The sequence below is a fragment of the Drosophila guanche genome, unplaced genomic scaffold, assembly GCF_900245975.1.
Source record: "Drosophila guanche unplaced genomic scaffold, DGUA_6, whole genome shotgun sequence".
In the NCBI taxonomy this organism is placed as follows: Eukaryota; Metazoa; Arthropoda; class Insecta; order Diptera; family Drosophilidae; genus Drosophila; species Drosophila guanche.
In genome coordinates this window covers 2,330,561-2,348,099 of record NW_022995744.1, presented here as the reverse complement: position 1 = coordinate 2,348,099, position 17,539 = coordinate 2,330,561, and the positions used below count along the sequence as shown (strand labels likewise).

Below are 17,539 nucleotides of genomic sequence, written 5' to 3'. Positions count from 1 at the left end.
TATGTTCCAGTATATACCAATACCAGTGTATTGCGAATGTTCGGTAAATTGTTCTACGTTTTGGCCACACCTTTCCGTTTCGAATCGTGACGCCAGCAAAGTTGTATTAACATTTTTATTGCGATTTGCAAATGAAATACACTTTAGAAGGCACCAATGCTCGCGGTAAGGCATGGCCAGCACAGGCAATCACCCACTGTTTTCACTCAATCCTCTTCTTCATAGTTATGGCCAAGGCTGTGCAGTCCCTGTCCAAGGTGGGCAAGGAATTGTTTATTGAGATCGAGCAGCAGGGACTACAAATGAGGGCCATAAACGCAACACAGTCGGCAGTGGGAAGCATATTCTTCAAAAGATCCATGTTCGAGGTGTTCGACATGCCACCATATTCGGACTTTTATTGTAAAATATCCATGAAGTGCTGTCTGGCCGTGTTTCGCAATATGAGCGAGGTAGGAGTCCTACAGTTCGTACCACGGCTTTATTTCTAACAAAATGCACATTTCAGGTGGAGTACTGCGAGCTCAACCTAATCGACAATCAGAACAGTCTGCAGGTGAATCTGCGCTGCAAGCTTGAGACCACCAAAGAGGCCACCATTTCCATAATCGATGATCAGAACATCAACACGAACATCGACACTGCCCAGAGATCAAATATGTACGTTCCATGCCTTGAGCGAATTCACTCAACGTTCAATCATTTCAATGCCCTCTCGTAGCCTACTTGGTGACCACAAGCTGTTCATGGACATCTCAAACATTTTCAATTCCACTGAGGAGGAACTAACCTTGGAGGCCAACGCAGACAGTTTGGTGGCGAAGAACTACATCGAAGGCACGCGGGTGAATGATAAATTTATGCGAACGCAGTTGAAACTGAAACCCAAGGAATTCGACCGGTATCAGGTGATCAAGAACACAGTCATTACGTTTTGCATCAAGGAGTTTAGGGCCTTTCTACTCTTTGGCGAGTGCTTGAATGCTTCGTTGTCGCTAGAGTTCGACGATGCAGGCAGTCCCTGCATGCTGAAAGTCAAGAAACACGGCGAGATTGAGTGTCTCTTGATTATGTCCACACTGTCTCCAGATGATGTAAGCTTCTCACACGATTACTGCCAGCAGGACCTGACCGTTCAACAAAAAGATGTGCGAACTGCAGCTTCAAAGCGCAAGAGCAGCACTCCGGGTCCAAGTGTGCAGCAAAAGCGACGACAACAGGATGGACAGGCGGAGATAGATTCGAGTATGGAAAGCCCGCTCTTTCAGTTTCGACCCTCAGAAGCACCGTCCGTACAACAGGCTCGCATGCTGGCAGAGGTTGACACTGTGGTCCTGATCGAAGATGAGGCTGAGGCAGAGGCACTGATGCTGGCAGCAGCCGATGCCGTCCAGGAAGCCTGCCGGTTGGCTCCTCCGAAAGCTGTGCCTGAACCAGCAGCCACCCCCGCACTGCCGAACAGTACAGAAGTTTGCTTCTACAATACAGACGATGCGCCAGCCACGCAGTCTCCCGAGCTTTCTCCCGACGTTCATGGGGACGATGATGAGAGCATACCTCAGTCCCCGGAACGCTTCCCCCAGATGCGCACCATATTCTCAAGATGTTTCCAAAGCACATACGTTCCACGCGAGCCCTCGCCCAACAGCCACGCGTATGCTCCCAACTCCGATACAGAGGACTAGCCTATATTTGTTCGTTCATAAATAAAATGTTGTTTTGTGTGATTTTCTAGTTAATTATCCGGCATTCCTAATGTTTATATGCGGTAGGAAACTGCCGCCAGCTATCACAGCCGCCGTGCGGGACTGCAGCTCACTGACATGGCGCTGCGCCTGTTGCAGGGACGTGTGCGCCGACTGCATGGAAAGCTGGGACTTGATGAGCATTTGGTCCGTGGTCAGCAACTGCTTAGAGGCGTTCACCACAAGGCTGCGGGTCAGTGCTGTCAGTGATCTCCAAATCGCAATGTTGTTTTCAACTGGAATTTTGCACTATTATTGGACTGCACTCTAAGGGAGGAGCAGGTCTACTGTGTACTTAGTTTGCGCTGCAGCAGGTTGTTGCGGTAGATAGAGGCTGTGCTGGACGCCCCATGGGTGCTTCGCCTCTGCTCATAGATGTCTTCATCGTCGTCGTCATCCTCCTCGGTTGCCTCGCCGGGCACCTCTGCGGCAAAAATCTGCGACAACCATTGCAGGCTGTATATCAGTAACGCAGCGCAACTATCCTCCCTTTCCGACCAAATATTTACCTTGCGCTTGTCCTGGAGCTCTTCATCGGATTCTGAGGCTTCTCCTTTCACCAGATCGCCCATTGCAGCAAAATTGTGATCTTAGTATGACCAGATCGTGAATTTCAGAAAATGTTAGCAGAGTACATTGTTGTGTTTCATTTGACTAGAATGCAGAATGAGCAGACTGAAAATAGTTCCATCCATGTGCAACGAATGACTCATGGATTGGATCGATATTAGCTGAAATTTTGCGAATACATTTGTTGATTTAATCTTTAATCATGATAATAACTTTTGTACATAAAAGCGCGCACCAGGCATACGTATACACCAGGTCTCTAGTATTGCACCACCGATTAGGCAAAGTATTTTTGAAGAGCACCCGTATCGTACATCCTTTTAATGTCCGTGCCGCCGCCAATAAATTTGCCATCAATAAAGACTCGCGGCACCTGCAAATTTACCAAAAAGGGGATACAAACAAAGCTTTTATTATCAAACAAAACATACCGTCCTGCCACCTGTAATCGCGCCCAGCACGGACTGGATCTCATCGCCGTCTGGATTTCCGTCCAACTCTATGACTGTGGCCTGCACATTTAGCTTCTGGAAGGGCTACAGAGACAGAACATAAAGTTATGTTATGGCGTAATGCGATTGTTGAAGATATTTCCACTTCTGTACATACCTCCTTTGCCATTTGGCAGTAGGGACAATAGGTTTTGCTGAAAATAACCACTTTATTGCTGGTAATGGTGTTCTCAACGAACTTGGCAGACTTGGAAGACATGTTGATGGCAATTTGTGGTCGTAGTGAGGAACCAATTGAGCCCATAAGATCAAGCTCTTAGAGGGGAATGGAAATTTCACGGTCCTGGATGCGTTTCTTCGGAGAAGTGGATTTGATAGGCTGGCTGGATGTCAAGGAACAGTAGTCAGTAGTTTGTGGTTGTTAATGGTACTGTACTTCTTATAATATAAATTTTATGAATTTACTTTGTACGAGAAGATGTGTCAAGTAGGACCGTATATTCTTACATGTCAGGCGTCATCGATACTATGAAGAGCTCGATAGTCGCGAGTCGCGATTGTTACTCGGAAAAAAGAAGAAGAATGGGGGATGGGGACGATTTAACTAGGTAATTAATATTAATAACATTAAGAATTTTTTAGTGGAAGTATTTAAAATTTATATTTTTTATTGTAACCAGTCAGGCTATTGCCGAGCTCATTCGAGAAATAGGGGGTGGAGATCCCAGGTCATCCAGTGGAGTGCAAGAGCGAAAGGTGAATCCTCTGGGCAAGCCAAACAAACGATTTCTGGGGCGAACCATTAAGACTGCGCTGCGCCATAACCAGCGGGAAAGTGAGCGAACTCAGGCCGAATGCCAGCGAAAGTTAAAGGACTTGGATGAAAGGCACGAGAAAAGGAAATCCAATTACTATTACAACCGAGATGCGGGCAGACATCGGAACAGAAGCAGCAGCTCAAGCCGGATCCGAAACCGAAGTCCGTCCAGGAAGGTGAAAAAGCGACGCAGCAGTAGCAGAAGGAGTGGCAGCAGCAGCAGCAACAGAAGAAGTCGCAGTTACAGTCGAAGTCGTCACCATTCGCACAAGAAGAGAAAACATGAAAGTAAACATAAACGGCGCAAAAAAACCAAGTTCAGGCGAAGGAGCCGTAGTAGCAGCAGCAGTAGCAGCCCAGAAGAGCTACCAGTACCCACCGTGACAGGAATATCATCATCAGAATTATTTTTTCACCAATCCAAGCAAATGGCACTAGCCGTGGCCATGGCATACAGCCACGGAGCCAACGGAGCCCCACAGAATGGAAGAAATCCCAACGATCGAGCGTCTTCTTCTCTCAGTGATTTAGATATAGCCAGGGAGCTAATGTCTGACGATGAGCATGGAAATCCAGACTCCCCACTGATTGAATCCCTGTCCATATCATCACGCTATAATAGACGAGAGCTGCTAACCATCAATGTTAGTTCGAGTTCTGCAGAGAGTAGGGGTACAGAATCGGATCCAGGAGATGTCGCTGGCAACTTCATAGTCCTGGATGATAGTACAACCGAATTGGAGTCCGGCCACAACAGTGATATAGAAATAATCAAAGAATGCCGACTAGAGCAAACAAACGAGGAACCTGAACAAAGGCAGCATCAAGCAGCTGCATGTTCTGCCATCGACTCCGTGGACCTGACTGAAGATTAGCTTGTTAATAACTAAGTTTAATGTTTTACCGAAAGAGGTGACTATTGTGGGAAAAGAGATTACTTCCACAACAGTCAAGACTATTTACTCTATGGATTCTAAACAGACAATATATGTGTGTATGTAGAAACAGAGGGTTGCTTTGAGGAAAAATATTTATTTTCGCATTATTTAAGGAAAAATTGTTTAAAACGAGGGTTTCCATTGAAAATAAATAACTTTTTATTTGAATAAACGTCTTCCCATAATAGTGGTGCCGTATCTGTGGGTAGGGTATATTACCATACATCGAAATATAATCAGCTGTTCTTTTATTTACATTTTCGAGCACCACAGCGCTGATGTGAGTTTTTTACAATTTGTGCTGTGCTGTGCATTAAAGCAGATAAATTAAAAAGATAGATGTTTCAGACATGTTTGGAAGTCTGAAGAAAAAACTGAGCAGCGCCATTCAGGAGGGCATTGTGATCTCAGAGAGTCTGCAGCAGCAATATCGCCAACGTGTCAGTTCTGGCCAGTCGAGCGCCGCCACAACACCCACATCGCCCCTGGGACTGAACGAGAGTCTGGCCTCGAGTCGGAGTAGCTCGCTGTCCCTAGGTGCACCCTTCCATTTGACAGATGCTTTGCCTTCGCATCTTAATGTGGCGGCGGGGTGCAGTCTCTTGGCCAAGTACGAAGATGACTGGCAGCAAATTCATGAGGCCAATGAGAAGAACGCCGAACGCGCTACCGCCGTTGCGACACAGATTACTGCCGTTCAGCAGAGAGCGGAGCGACAGCGAAGGACCATCAGCGATCTCAGCGGCAGCCTGGCTGGGATACCCACGCTGATATCAAAGCTCCAGGCGAGTATCGAAACTCTTCACGCACTGGAGGATATGGGAAATCATCTTGAAACCGAGCTAGAGAAACTAGAGGACCTTTGCGAGGAATGCGAGATGCAGGAATTCATGCTGGACAAGCAGTTTGATCTGACGCGACATAAGCAACAGAAGTTGAATGAACTGGAGAAGTACAGGCAGCACATTGCTTCCCAACATCAGGCGAAGATCCAAGATCATGAACAACAGTTGAGGAAGCTTCAACGCGAGCGTCAGGCGGTCTTTGACGATGCTTTTCGTTGTGATATGGATGAGTATAAGCAGTACGGCCAACTGACAAGTATGTGGAGACACGGTCCACCATCAATAGATGGCTTAATCCCTTATTATTTTTTGCAGAAATTCAAGCCACTCAGGTTACTAGCAACAAGTTGGCCCTGGAGGAAGTTGTTTTAGAGGCCAACGAAGTGGAGACCAAGGACGCTTTGGAGCAGTTTCTCAACGGATGAGAGCATGTTCGCCTAGAACAATACGAGTGTGCCTTTACATGTGCAATTTGCAGTTAGTTCGGTTTTATACGTATTTAAACATGCCTTTTTTAGGCAGTATAGCTTCAAATCTGTTTTTTAAATGAATATACATAGCTAAAATGACTTGTGTATTAGTATAAATGAAATATATTTTATAGAAATAACCAGACGCGTGTCTCGGGACTATCGGAAATCCCATCATTGATATCCTTATCCAGGGCCGTGCCAAGGAATATTTCCAGCCGTGGCGAAGTTGTAAAATGGCCCCCCAAGCACTCCATTTCAAATCGTCGCCAACGCCCCTTGGCACGACCCTATGGAGAAGTAATTGGTCCCAAATGGAAAAAAACTTAAGACATTTTGTTAACAGCCCTGCCGGGTCTGTGTCTTGGCAACATGAAGCAACTGGGGTTCCAATAAGTTAAACAAAGTTAAGTTAAAACAATTGTATCCTTATGTTTTGCAGTTTGATGGCTCGTTGAGAAGCACGGTGGACCATTTTATTGAGACTTTACTCTCTGTTTGCTAGGTATCCTCGCGGAACATACAAAAAATGTATGTTTTTCCACCTACTCGAATACTACCATCGAATACCATCGGCTTCTAGTATTCATCGGCCAGTTTCTTTTTCGATCTAAGCACAGCCTCGTACAGCCGCTAAAAGTAGTTTGTGCTGGGCAACATTTCTTATCGGTTCCATACGAATATCATCCCTGATTTTACTAGCGGCCCCTTTTCACCTTTTTTTACACCAAGTGCAACAGGCTACCGTTTACGGCATATTTTATACTTTTCTGTATATTTTGATGTCGAAATTGAGTTGTCGGTATATTTTGAGATTGAAAGCACTAAGCAAACAAAGCATAAAGTCGTCGAATCGACTAAAAACTGGTTGCATAACATTAATACATTATTTACATGTTATGTAAAATGTAGTGTTATATGTAGAAATATATTACATATGTATGTTACATAAACATATATATTTCCACAAAAAATTATATTCACATATAAAACAAAGAAATACGTACGCGGTGGGTCTATGTACATTTTTGTGCTATACTTGGGCATCAAATTTGAAGTCAGTTGTCCAATCCTTGCGTGCCTGATGCGTAGGCGGAGAAGCGGAATGTCGAGAAGCGACGGCGTTTACATAATATGCATACAATTTAGAATAAATCAGTATAAAATCTGCATGTAAAACAATTATAATAATAGTTTTATCTATTTGTATAGTTATTTTGTTCGAAACCCCCTTCTGCATATTTGTGGTAGGTCAGGTTTATACGCTAAACCCCGAAAACAAAATCAAAACAAATCATCATTGCATCATTGGCTGTGTGTTCAACTGGCACTAATACATTTGTAGCAGGCTCCGGGGTACGCTTCACGCACACTGAGTGGTGACGTTTCACTTGTATCGGATGACCAATCTATAAACTGTGAACCGTTTAAAGTATATTTTATACTTATATTTATATTTAAACCTCTATTATAATATTTACCTATTGGCAAAGTGTATGCTCTCTGGGTACACTGTTTTGTTGTTGTTTACAAAGTGAAGTCTTTTAAAGATTCAAATTTTGCATGAAAGCAAGCTGACGTTATTTGAGAAGGTTAGAGGACAAACATGCATCGCTCCAGCGCCTGACTGGCTCCTTACACCCTCTGCGGTAGTTCTCTTGAGAGAATTACATTGGTTGATGATCTTGGTGTTAAAGTAGACCCCAAGTTAAAGATATCTGAACACATTTTTACCATGGTAAATAAAGCTATGGGCGTGCTTGGGATAATAAAGAGGTGTTCAAATTAATTTTATGACTATATAACTATATATAACCTATAATAACTAATATCTTCTATATCTCGCTTGTTCGTCCGATTTTAGAATACGGCACATGTGTGTAGTGTCCACAGTACAACATATGTACATACATCAGGACCTGAATCAGTGCAGAAAAACGTTTTACTTTTTGCCCTGAGTGGCCTCAACTGGTATGCAACTGTGAGACTGCCATGCTACCGTAGTAAATTATTTCTAATAAACCTTCCATCCTTAGTAATTCGTAGAGAAATGCTTGGTGTAATTTGTATGCACAACTTAATCAAGGGGGAAGTAGACAACACTGACTTGTTGAGCCGCATAAACTTTACGATTTCCTTTAGACCCACTAGAATCTTTATTCCTTTGTTCCTTTCACTTTGTAGATCGAACTACGCCTTACATGAACCGTTTAGGGTCTTATGCTCGGTTTATAATTCCCTCTATCCTATTATATCCTCCACTAACTCCCTTCCTCTTCTTAAATCAGTTAGTTAGTAGTCAGTAGTTAGTTTTATTTTATTTTTGTTTTGCCTTTGATTTTGGTGATTTTGCTAGTTTAGCTCCTTTAGTTGTGTTTAGTCTAATTTTCCCTAAATATTTTCCCAACGTCTATCGGTTAAACGCGCAGCGCGCCACGCGGCAGACATTCATATATCCTTAATTTTATCAAAACTGTCTTCATTTATTGCTGTTTTCTAGCTGTCTTGAGTATGTGTGTGTATGTGTTTTTGTCGACTGAAGACAGAAATAATCCTTTTTCGGATCGAGATGGGAATATGTTCCCATATGGTATCTGAAATGTGTTACATATATTCGTGATCAGCACCAATAGCCGAGTCTATGACTGTCTGTCTGTTCGTTTGCCCGTCTTGTTTGTCGGCGTGTACTCATAGACTATAGGAACTGGAGCCACCAAATTTTGCAAACAATTTTCGCACCCTTCCTACGCCACAAAGGTCGAAAATCTGTGGCATCCAAATATTAAAGAAACCAAAATCTCAGTTCCTGAGAGAATGACCATTTCTATCAGATTCCCGAATTAGGGTCAGACTATATCATTATTATAGACCGAATGAAGAAAAGAATAGTATAATATTATATGGTATTAAATGGATTATATTGGAATAATAATACATTTTGTAATTGTTTAATTTATTAATTCACATTGTAAGACTAATATCACACTTGAATCACAGCCTTTGTTTGCTCCTCGGCTATTACTTGTATTAAGCTATTATTTCCTACTTCCTATTACATTCTGAATCCATGGAACATATTTACTGACCCGCGTGTAGATGCCTGGTAGGCCGGGACGCGCACAGCCGATGCCCGTTGATACTACACCAACCAAGTGGTGCTCCTTGGACATCAAAGGGCCGCCGGAATCAGCCTGCAATGGTGAGTGGTAATATCCATAACATTTGTGCTCTATCAGCCCAGTCTCATACTCACCCAACACGAATCAATCTGACCGTTCTCGTAGCCGGCGCACAGTTGTGTCTCCCCAATGCTGTTGCTCTTGCCGAGGGCGCGATATGAACGCTCACAATCCTCGTTATTCCATATTTTGACAGTGGCCTTGCGCAAGACGTCTGCACGATCGCCCTCCGCTTGGTTTTCATGGGTCCATCCCCAGCCGGAGACGGTGCCGTACTCCTGCTCCAAGCTGCGCTGTCCCTTGTCCGATCCAACACAGCTCGGTTGTACGTTAGCGGTAAAGCTGATGGGCCGTTCAACTTCCAGCAGAGCTAGATCGAAAAAATGTCACTCAACTTTTCCAGTAGGTAAATATATGTAAATATCTACCAATATCATGCTGAACACTGTTGCAATCGTATTGCGGATGCGGCACAATGTTCTTGAAGGCCACCCTCAGTGCATCCGGGCCATTGCCGATCCCATTCAGGTACTCCCTGATGCTGTGCAGACCCACGACGCCCTGAATTTGTGCTGGTTTCATGAACTTTTGCAATCCATTGCAGATGCAGTGCCCGGCCGTGAGGATCCACCGCTCGGAAATGATTGTTCCCCCGCAGAAGTGTCCACCCCGACGCATCAGACTAACCATAAATGGCATTTCGTTGCGTTCCGCCTCGTTGCCGCCAACAATCTTTGGATTGCGAACTGTACAGGGCTGGCTGGTGACTACGAAGATTTTGAAAATATTTGTAAATCTTGGATGCATTGATTTTTATCACTGGAGTTTAAATATGATTTTGATTGACTCACAAGCAATTTGCGCCTGTACACAGCTCAGAGTAAACACCAACACGTATATGGAAAAAAATTGAAACATCTTGATATGTATGTAAAACTAGAGTTATGTTCTAAGGACCGAAAACCCCGTTAAAGTGGCTGCACTGCTGTTGCGGAACGAAACTATTCAATGAACTGTCACTGAAATTCTGTGCGCCAATTAATTTATATATAGGTGTCTAGGCGTCGTCTCTGTTCCACCGACTTTATTGTTTCTGTCGCTGTTCTATGCGGATTAGCTGGAGAGCTTTGCTTCGCTCGCTCTCCCTCCGCCACTCTGTCTCTCTCTCTCTCTCTCTCGTTGTGATAACAAACCGAACAGAAGTCTGTAGAGCACCTGTTGCCTCAAGCTTTGAGCTTTATTTAGGCGGGTGCAATGGGTGCGTGGGTGTCATGTGCACACGTTTTGGCTTTGCAATTAAGGAGCTGCCAAAAAAAAAGAACGAAACCGAAACCGAAACTCAACAAAAACAAATTGTTTTGTATGTTTTGCGTTTTACGACCCAATGAAGTTCATGACATTGAATTGGGCGTACAACAATGGGTGTGACAACATTTATGCTGACTTGTTGCATCAAAGTTTATTGCTCTATTATCCTTATTTTCGTACCATATTTGCGCAATTAATAACACGTACTAAATGTGATATTGAGACGATTGTGGAATGATTTATTTAGCTGGAAACTTGCTCTACTCAGAGAAGGAGATGGAGAGGAAAGTATTGGTGTCTTTGCATTACTTGTACTCTGATTCTATTCAGAGTTTGGAGCTATTCACTCCTAGAGTTTAAAAATGGTATTATTATTATTTGTATACCCGGTACTCGAAGAGTAAATAGGGTATATTGTATTTGTTCACAAAGTGAATCTATGTAACGCACAGAAGGAAACGTTTCCGACCCCATAAAGTATATATATTTTTGATCAGCATCAATAGCCGAGTCGATTGAGTCTGTCCGTCTGTATGTCTGTCAGTCCGTCTTGTTGAGCGCCTGGATCTCAGAGACCATATAAGCTAGAGCCACCACGCGTAAGAAGGATCTCACACGTCCCTTCTCGTTATATATCTCATTCAAGATTGTAATGTTTTTTAATGACAATATGAGTTGATATCAGACTATATCCATACATACCTCCATTGTACCTTTCCCAAGTTTCCTCCATAGAAGAAAACTGTCAGTTATGTGCTCTACAAACCTTGAAATTATGGATCCGTCATAGCTTTGACATTGCTGGAATTGGACATAATTAAGTTCCCACATTGTAAATAGCCTTTAACGTCATAATTCCATCAGCAATTGGACCTGGTCTAATCGTCGGTAGTATGTAAATGAAGACGACGTCTGCGCTGTTTATGAATAGTAATGAGACCGAATAATAATTGAAATTCAATGTCGGTATAATCAATGTAATGTTAAAAGCTTTGTCATTAACATTGCCCTTAAAACTCAGGCAAACGTGGCTTGCAATCTCAATGCAATTAGCGACATGAGGAGGCTATCCCATCTAATTATAAACGCCTCAGTTGCAAAGTACATTTATGCCGGTGGAAGTGCAGCATTTAATAAATCGCAATCATTTAGACACACACATAATACATATAAAGTGACAACAATAAGTAAATAAAACAGGAAGCAGGAATTGAAACTGAAAGTTGAGAGAGTGACAATTCATGTGGACCGAACATAAATAATTTATAATCAAGAATCTCAAAATCAGATCAGTAAACCAATCCAAAACGCTTGAATATTAATTGATTTCTTGACTTTGCTTCTTTAGCCTGAAACCAGATACAACTTTTCGTACGTTTCCCATCCCATTCAAGTTCATTGATCGCGACTGCTTGTATGAGTAGTTCTGTAGTTTCGCCCCAAATGCTAATTCACAAAACAAATTGGCCATAAAAACGTATAGCACTGACCATTGTCTGCTGTTGACAGGCGATACGAAACCAAATATACTCGTAAAAAATAATAATAACAAACCCCAAAACAGAAACGAGTTTCAAGTGCACTGACACCTGACTCTGGCAATACTTGGGCGCATTCAATGTGAAGGTCGTGTGTCGTTTCGTTTTGTACCTTTTGTTGCGGAGAGCACTTGTTTGTCAATTGTTTTCAGTTGCCTTTTTTTTCTCCTCTATTTTTCAAAAGTTCAACGACGTTTGTTTGGATGACTAATTGCAAGAGGGAAGTTTTTGGCTGTCGTTAATGCGGGTGGGCAACAGCAATAGGAAGTTGTTAGGGAAACAATGAACCCACGAAATTGCATGAGAGATCTGGGGAAAAAAACAAAACAGTTCATTAAAGTGGCCAACAAATCTGGGACATTAGTTGTAGGGACCAATAATATAACTGAATATCTTGTTGCACAGATGAATGCCTAAGGAATGATACGAAATATCTCTTTTCGACTTAATTGAAAACTGGTTATCAGCGTCAAAACTGAATTTAGACTAAATAGAAATGACAAGTCTTGAATAAAAACAATTTGTACCTTACCTTTGAGAGCTTGCTGCACCACAAATGTTGTTGGGATCACTTATTTGGCTTTAATTATTGCTCGAAAGCCAACTAGCTAAGTATTAGGGCTTTCTGAGCAACAATCAAAATTATATAAGTGTCCATTCATATGTCCACACTTAAACTCACATAACTTATATTCACAGCTTAAATGCACAACTTGGGATGTACTTTTTTGGCAGACAAGCACGTCTGCACGGTGTGAGAGTCGCACTGGAACTGCAACACCGTTTTACCTGCTGTCACGTTGTATCCTTCTGATCCTGGCATATATTGCCATGCCGCACGAACCAAAGTTCTGGCTGCATCGAGGTACTGGCCCGAAGCGCACGAAAGCCACACGGAAGCAGCATCCCTGCCTCGTCGTTAGTGTCCGTATACGGACGCCTATACGCCGTATACTTGTTACTGCAAACGAAACGGCCTCGGCACTGCCATCTGCTCGGTGTTTTTCCATCAGGCGACCAATGAGCGTTCCGGCATTTACTATTGTCGGGCACATGATATACTTTCCTCTACGGCGCAGGCGTAAATTATGTCAAGATTTTACATTTTATTTTTAGTTAATTTTAGCGTATTACAGTTGCAACGCCCCCAAATGGTGTGCAATTTATTTGAGTATATTTGCATAAGTTTACAATTGTTTAAATGGTTTGTATTAAGTGTAAATGCAAATTGGCTTTGACCGAGATATGTACATACTTACATATGTGTGTACATAAGTCCATACACATGCAGACTGGAGAGAGAAGTCGGTTGTAAGTATTCTTGTAATTTCTTCCTGACTCTAGAGCCCACCCGACACAATTTTTGCTGAAGAAATCAACCCAGCTTTTTCTGAAGGCTTATAAGTAGAAAAACGATTTTTTTTTTGCATACCAAAACAATTTTTTTATAATTTAAAAATAATGCTTTTTTTGTTTGGGATTTCCTTTTTAGAGGTATTGTTTTTTTCACACGAGGATATACGTTTTTTTCGACTTTTCCTGTGTTTTTAAATTCAAAATATCGTTAAAAATGCAGAACACAAATCATAGTTTTTGCATTTGAAAGATGAATATTTCCCAGACGGTAATCCAAAAACCACAGAGTACTTAGTTCAAATTTTTAGCTCCAACTGCTGCTTTTTAGAATGGCAATCTTCTTTGCAAGATCTAAGATAGTTGAGTTATGTAAGAAAACAAACCGCTACCTCTGGTATAAACATTAACAAAAAATGCCAGCTTTTTAAACGTGATAGAACAATTATTATAATTCATTAATTTATGCCCCAAATCAATCAAAAGAGTTTTTTGGTTTCTTAAAAAAAAAATTTTGATTTTGTCGAGTAGTGAATTAGAACTGAAAAGCATTAAATAAATATCTTGTTGTAAAGTTGAGTGCTTAAAGATGGATCCGACATATCTTTTTTGTTGTTAAAAATAGAAAGAAGCGTTTGTAATGTTTTTTGGATTATGTTAAATGGAATCGATTCAAGTAAATAACATCACTGTTCCGTCAAAGAAATAGAAAATTCGTTTCCTTTAATTTTGTAACAAATATTGAATGTCATGGAAAGGGGAACATCGAGCAGGTCTGTACTAAAATGAAGTAAAGTATATAGTGGGGAGATAATGGGAGTCTTTCAGTATTTTTGAGTTGCAAGTGAAAGATGGGTACTCCTAAGAGGATACTGAGGATTCCGAAACCTTTGTAGCACCGCATGTCAATTATCTTGAACAACCGCAACTAAAACACAATCAACACATTTGCAAACTAAATTTCCATAGGCTGACACTTACATTTTATTTGGTAAATTGTGATTGACAAGCTGTTGACACGCTTTTAGCAGGAGGCCATCCATACAACTAGGAAAATCGAACAGAGTCCATGCAACCCCTATCGCGGCGAAAAGATTTTTCCCAATTAAATATTTACAGCGACACGGGAAGCATGTTGCTGTTTTCAAGAAATGGAAATGCAGAAATAGCTGCAACAGCAACCGTAACAGAAATGCATCAAGTTTTCCTTGTGCATTATTGATGAGGATGTACTGGGGGAGGCCTTCGCTACATTTCAATATGCTAATTACTTTCTGACTCGTGGATATGGCAGAACAAATGCATGTGGGCGCCAACCAAAAAGAGGGATCACGGGCACTGAATCTGAACCTGAGGCAAGTGGGCGCAAGTGCTAATCGTTGCAAGATGCCTGCCTGCCACGATTTCCCCAGGTGATTGCAAGTTTTGTAACAAATGCCAAAATCTATTGAGGGCGACACTTCCACCGAAAGAAACAAGTCCAACCTCACAACAGCACACAGCTCGGAGAGTGAGCAAAGGCATGGAGAATGTGTCTACAATTTGGAAAAGGCAACTTCACAGACCTGACATCACATCGTCTATGGGCATAAGAAAACCCTTATCCATCCATTTCGCGGCATTGTTTTTGCGTGACAATTGGCCCAATTTATTATTCATTAGGTTAAAAAGTCACAGCAAAGCGCACAGAGAACAACGGAACAGAACAACTCGAACTGAACACAACTGACAGGAAGTGCTGGGCCTCTATCGGATTCTGGTACCGTGAGGGGGAGAGATGGTTGATGGGTCTCCGGTTCAGCGCTTCACTATTTAACGTACAACTTTTAGGTGAATTTTCTAATTGATTTCCCAAAAAAAATACTCTTGTTTACCTTTTTGTTTTGTTAAGTTTTGGCCCAAGTTTAATGATGGGTTCTAATTAGATTGCAGTGAGAATCGAAAGTTTAGTGGGGAGTAAGAGATGAAATGACTTTTGGGGATTTAAAGAACATTTAAAGTAGCTTTCCCATTGAGCCAATTGAAATCTTCATGATTTGTTTGCTTTTATATTGATTTTGAAAACATATTGAGAACTTTGTTTGTGGGTTGTTAAATGTATTTGAATGATTAAGGATAGTTATTCCTTTTTTAAGAAAAAAAATTGATTCATCAAAAAAATTATAAATGAGTTTCAAACAGATTTTGACACACATCCTCTTTATGATTAAAATAACACTTTTATTCATCTTGAAAGTCACTTCTTGGTTCGAGTGAACTTTAATTACATTTATCCACAATAATATAGTTCATTAATTCATCCACACCAATCAGCTGACATATTTGATCATTTTTCCAGGCGTCCAGATATCCCATATATGTATGTATGTATTTATGCATGTATTTGCAGGAATCACGCGCAGGGAAAGCATTACCCAGGACTAATGGACATAAATGGAAAATCTATTAGGGATATTCCTTGACTCTACCCCTACTTCTGCCTCCCCACGACGCTTGACACCTCCCACAGAGTACTCGTCAATTAAACCAACCAAATGGAAAGCAAAAAAAAAAGAGGAAAATCTATCCAAATTCGGATGGGGCCTACACACTTGCTGTGGCTTTCCGCCTGCCGACTTCGACTTTCAACCTTTTCGGATTGTTACGTAAAAGTGATATACATATAGTCGTGATGTAAGGGAGGAATCGGCCGGCGGGAGTGTGTGTGGTAAGTCAGTTGTCACTTTCGTAGGCCAAATCGGGCGGGGCGGGGCTGGACGGGGCTGAGGGTTGCAGGTGGATGACAGTAAAAACTGTCAGGCGGGTTAATGTCTGTTGATACAAAATATTTCCACACTTGCCGCAGCAATTTGGTCAGGGCATGGACCCTCCTCCCATCCCCAAAAACCCTCTCTGGCCGCATATTTTCCGCTCTTTTTGCCTACTTTTCTGCATATTTAATACGCAATTAAGCAATTTGAATAGCAGCTAACATGGAAAATGCATTTCCATGCTTTTCATTTGATCGGCTCCACTGGTGTGAGGAATGCAGAGATTGGCTTGGTGGACTGGGATGCTGGACAGCACTTTATGTCGAAAGTTCAGGTGTACGCTCGGGCATCGCAGTGGGAGGATAAGGAATAGGCATTTTGTTTTAATTGCTGAGAAGTGTCGTAAAATGTTTTTCTTCTATTTAAAGATTTATCCAAACCCGGGGAGACCGAAGGAATGGTAAATATTCGATTAGATTTGTACACTTTTTCAGTGCCTTTATGTACAGAGTACTTTATGTTGTGTGTACAGAGAATGGAATTTGTTAGTGGAGAAATACTTTAGCTGATAATTTGGTCACGCTCTTAAAGTAACAGTTCTCTTAAATTGGTTAAAGAATTAAACATTTTAACATACATATGTACGTATGTACTTACATACATATATAGGTCTACAGATTCGTATTATTTTTGAAGTCAAACCCTTAACTTCAGAAGCATTATCATAAATTTGAATTCAAATTTGAATCATGATCCTCTATGAAGGAACCTTCCATAACCTATCAAATTCCCATCTGAGTAGAATCTATTGATATTTATAGTCGGAGGGCCACTTAGCCATTCATCCGATTTTAAATAGTTAACGCAGCATTTGTTTGCACTTAAGGTACATACGTATGGTAATTGTCATTTTCCTTCACCATTCCCATTTTGAGGCCTTACCACTTGGCCATTGGTCGATTTTCTTTTACTGACCAGCACAAGGCTCTATACACTCTCTCACTCGCACTCACCCTCTCGTCCTCCCTGTCAACCATCACGCTATTTTTATTGTTGTTTCCCATCAAAATATTCCGCTTGACCATAACACTCCACGCCACGTTCTGGCTCCGTTCCGGCTGCGATGGTGGTGGTACTTACTACGTTTCTTTCTTAGGGGTTGCTCTAGCCATATAGAGTATAGAATATTGCAAGGCATGGTCAATCAGTGAGTCAGAGAGACAAGCAAGGGCCGGACTTAGCCAGCGATCTACATGCCCCCGCGAGGGATGGTTCTAGTTTTTGTTTTGTTTTGAGCCTATAAAATGGCGTCCGACAATTGGAAAAATATTTCATATTGTTTTTGGGCGAATTATTGATAGAAAAATGTATGTAGTCTGTCTATCCATACACATTAATATGGGGAGATAAGCTACTATTTTCGACAGTCAAAGTTTATATGAAATTCGGTGAGTCTTTGAGTCTTCAAAAACGACGGTGATAACTCATCGAACATAAATATTCTTTTGTGGGATCATAATTTAATTGAATAACGATGTACATACATACATATGTACATATATAAAATGTACACT

At 41.6% G+C, this 17,539-nt stretch overlaps 6 protein-coding genes across 7 annotated transcripts; 3 read left to right on the top strand and 3 right to left on the bottom strand.

Annotated features, from left to right (window-relative positions):
* The first annotated feature begins 34 nt into the window (after positions 1 to 34).
* Positions 35 to 1,739, top strand: LOC117579554 (cell cycle checkpoint control protein RAD9A). Its single transcript, XM_034265473.1, has 4 exons — positions 35 to 165; positions 226 to 452; positions 509 to 660; positions 722 to 1,739. The coding sequence occupies exons 1-4, from the start codon at positions 132 to 134 to the stop codon at positions 1,683 to 1,685; spliced, it is 1,377 nt and encodes a 458-aa protein (XP_034121364.1). The 5' UTR covers positions 35 to 131; the 3' UTR covers positions 1,686 to 1,739.
* On the bottom strand, positions 1,668 to 2,363 carry LOC117579556 (biogenesis of lysosome-related organelles complex 1 subunit 3). Its single transcript, XM_034265476.1, has 3 exons — positions 2,255 to 2,363; positions 2,041 to 2,182; positions 1,668 to 1,981 (listed from the first exon to the last, which is right to left on the bottom strand). The coding sequence occupies exons 1-3, from the start codon at positions 2,315 to 2,317 to the stop codon at positions 1,740 to 1,742; spliced, it is 447 nt and encodes a 148-aa protein (XP_034121367.1). The 5' UTR covers positions 2,318 to 2,363; the 3' UTR covers positions 1,668 to 1,739.
* A 128-nt stretch (positions 2,364 to 2,491) lies between these two features.
* Positions 2,492 to 3,273, bottom strand: LOC117579557 (glutaredoxin-C4). Of its 2 annotated transcripts, XM_034265477.1 has the most exons (4): positions 3,233 to 3,273; positions 2,925 to 3,150; positions 2,747 to 2,851; positions 2,492 to 2,688 (listed from the first exon to the last, which is right to left on the bottom strand). In XM_034265477.1, exons 2-4 carry the CDS (start codon positions 3,069 to 3,071, stop codon positions 2,593 to 2,595), a joined length of 348 nt encoding a protein of 115 aa, XP_034121368.1. In that variant the 5' UTR covers positions 3,072 to 3,150; positions 3,233 to 3,273; the 3' UTR covers positions 2,492 to 2,592. The 2 variants fall into 2 exon arrangements, with proteins under 2 accessions (XP_034121368.1, XP_034121369.1); XM_034265478.1 differs by lacking the exon at positions 3,233 to 3,273 and having other exon boundaries at positions 2,925 to 3,226.
* A 2-nt stretch (positions 3,274 to 3,275) lies between these two features.
* On the top strand, positions 3,276 to 4,650 carry LOC117579555 (RNA-binding protein with serine-rich domain 1). The gene is made up of 2 exons (XM_034265474.1): positions 3,276 to 3,375; positions 3,448 to 4,650. Exons 1-2 carry the CDS (start codon positions 3,296 to 3,298, stop codon positions 4,457 to 4,459), a joined length of 1,092 nt encoding a protein of 363 aa, XP_034121365.1. The 5' UTR covers positions 3,276 to 3,295; the 3' UTR covers positions 4,460 to 4,650.
* A 146-nt stretch (positions 4,651 to 4,796) lies between these two features.
* On the top strand, positions 4,797 to 5,906 carry LOC117579145 (dysbindin protein homolog). Its single transcript, XM_034264885.1, has 2 exons — positions 4,797 to 5,623; positions 5,683 to 5,906. Exons 1-2 carry the CDS (start codon positions 4,873 to 4,875, stop codon positions 5,790 to 5,792), a joined length of 861 nt encoding a protein of 286 aa, XP_034120776.1. The 5' UTR covers positions 4,797 to 4,872; the 3' UTR covers positions 5,793 to 5,906.
* Positions 5,907 to 8,805: 2,899 nt separating this feature from the next.
* Positions 8,806 to 10,021, bottom strand: LOC117579388 (transmembrane protease serine 9). Its single transcript, XM_034265258.1, has 4 exons — positions 9,868 to 10,021; positions 9,445 to 9,783; positions 9,091 to 9,386; positions 8,806 to 9,028 (listed from the first exon to the last, which is right to left on the bottom strand). Exons 1-4 carry the CDS (start codon positions 9,932 to 9,934, stop codon positions 8,873 to 8,875), a joined length of 858 nt encoding a protein of 285 aa, XP_034121149.1. The 5' UTR covers positions 9,935 to 10,021; the 3' UTR covers positions 8,806 to 8,872.
* Between the last annotated feature and the right edge of the window lie 7,518 nt (positions 10,022 to 17,539).

Coding starts and splice junctions, on each gene's coding strand:
- LOC117579554 (XM_034265473.1), top strand. CDS start 132: ATGAAATACACTTTAGAAGGCACCAATGCTCGCG. Junction 166..225: donor AGAAGGCACCAATGCTCGCG/GTAAGGCATGGC, acceptor TCTTCTTCATAG/TTATGGCCAAGGCTGTGCAG. Junction 661..721: donor ACTGCCCAGAGATCAAATAT/GTACGTTCCATG, acceptor GCCCTCTCGTAG/CCTACTTGGTGACCACAAGC.
- LOC117579556 (XM_034265476.1), bottom strand. CDS start 2,317: ATGGGCGATCTGGTGAAAGGAGAAGCCTCAGAATCCGATGAAGAGCTC. Junction 2,183..2,254: donor AGCTCCAGGACAAGCGCAAG/GTAAATATTTGG, acceptor TGGTTGTCGCAG/ATTTTTGCCGCAGAGGTGCC. Junction 1,982..2,040: donor CCTGCTGCAGCGCAAACTAA/GTACACAGTAGA, acceptor GCAAAATTCCAG/TTGAAAACAACATTGCGATT.
- LOC117579557 (XM_034265477.1), bottom strand. CDS start 3,071: ATGGGCTCAATTGGTTCCTCACTACGACCACAAATTGCCATCAACATG. Junction 2,852..2,924: donor ACTGCCAAATGGCAAAGGAG/GTATGTACAGAA, acceptor CTGTCTCTGTAG/CCCTTCCAGAAGCTAAATGT. Junction 2,689..2,746: donor CGATTACAGGTGGCAGGACG/GTATGTTTTGTT, acceptor GTAAATTTGCAG/GTGCCGCGAGTCTTTATTGA.
- LOC117579555 (XM_034265474.1), top strand. CDS start 3,296: ATGAAGAGCTCGATAGTCGCGAGTCGCGATTGTTACTCGGAAAAAAGA. Junction 3,376..3,447: donor GATGGGGACGATTTAACTAG/GTAATTAATATT, acceptor TATTGTAACCAG/TCAGGCTATTGCCGAGCTCA.
- LOC117579145 (XM_034264885.1), top strand. CDS start 4,873: ATGTTTGGAAGTCTGAAGAAAAAACTGAGCAGCGCCATTCAGGAGGGC. Junction 5,624..5,682: donor GCAGTACGGCCAACTGACAA/GTATGTGGAGAC, acceptor TATTTTTTGCAG/AAATTCAAGCCACTCAGGTT.
- LOC117579388 (XM_034265258.1), bottom strand. CDS start 9,934: ATGTTTCAATTTTTTTCCATATACGTGTTGGTGTTTACTCTGAGCTGT. Junction 9,784..9,867: donor TGTACAGGCGCAAATTGCTT/GTGAGTCAATCA, acceptor AAATCTTCGTAG/TCACCAGCCAGCCCTGTACA. Junction 9,387..9,444: donor CAGTGTTCAGCATGATATTG/GTAGATATTTAC, acceptor TTTTCGATCTAG/CTCTGCTGGAAGTTGAACGG.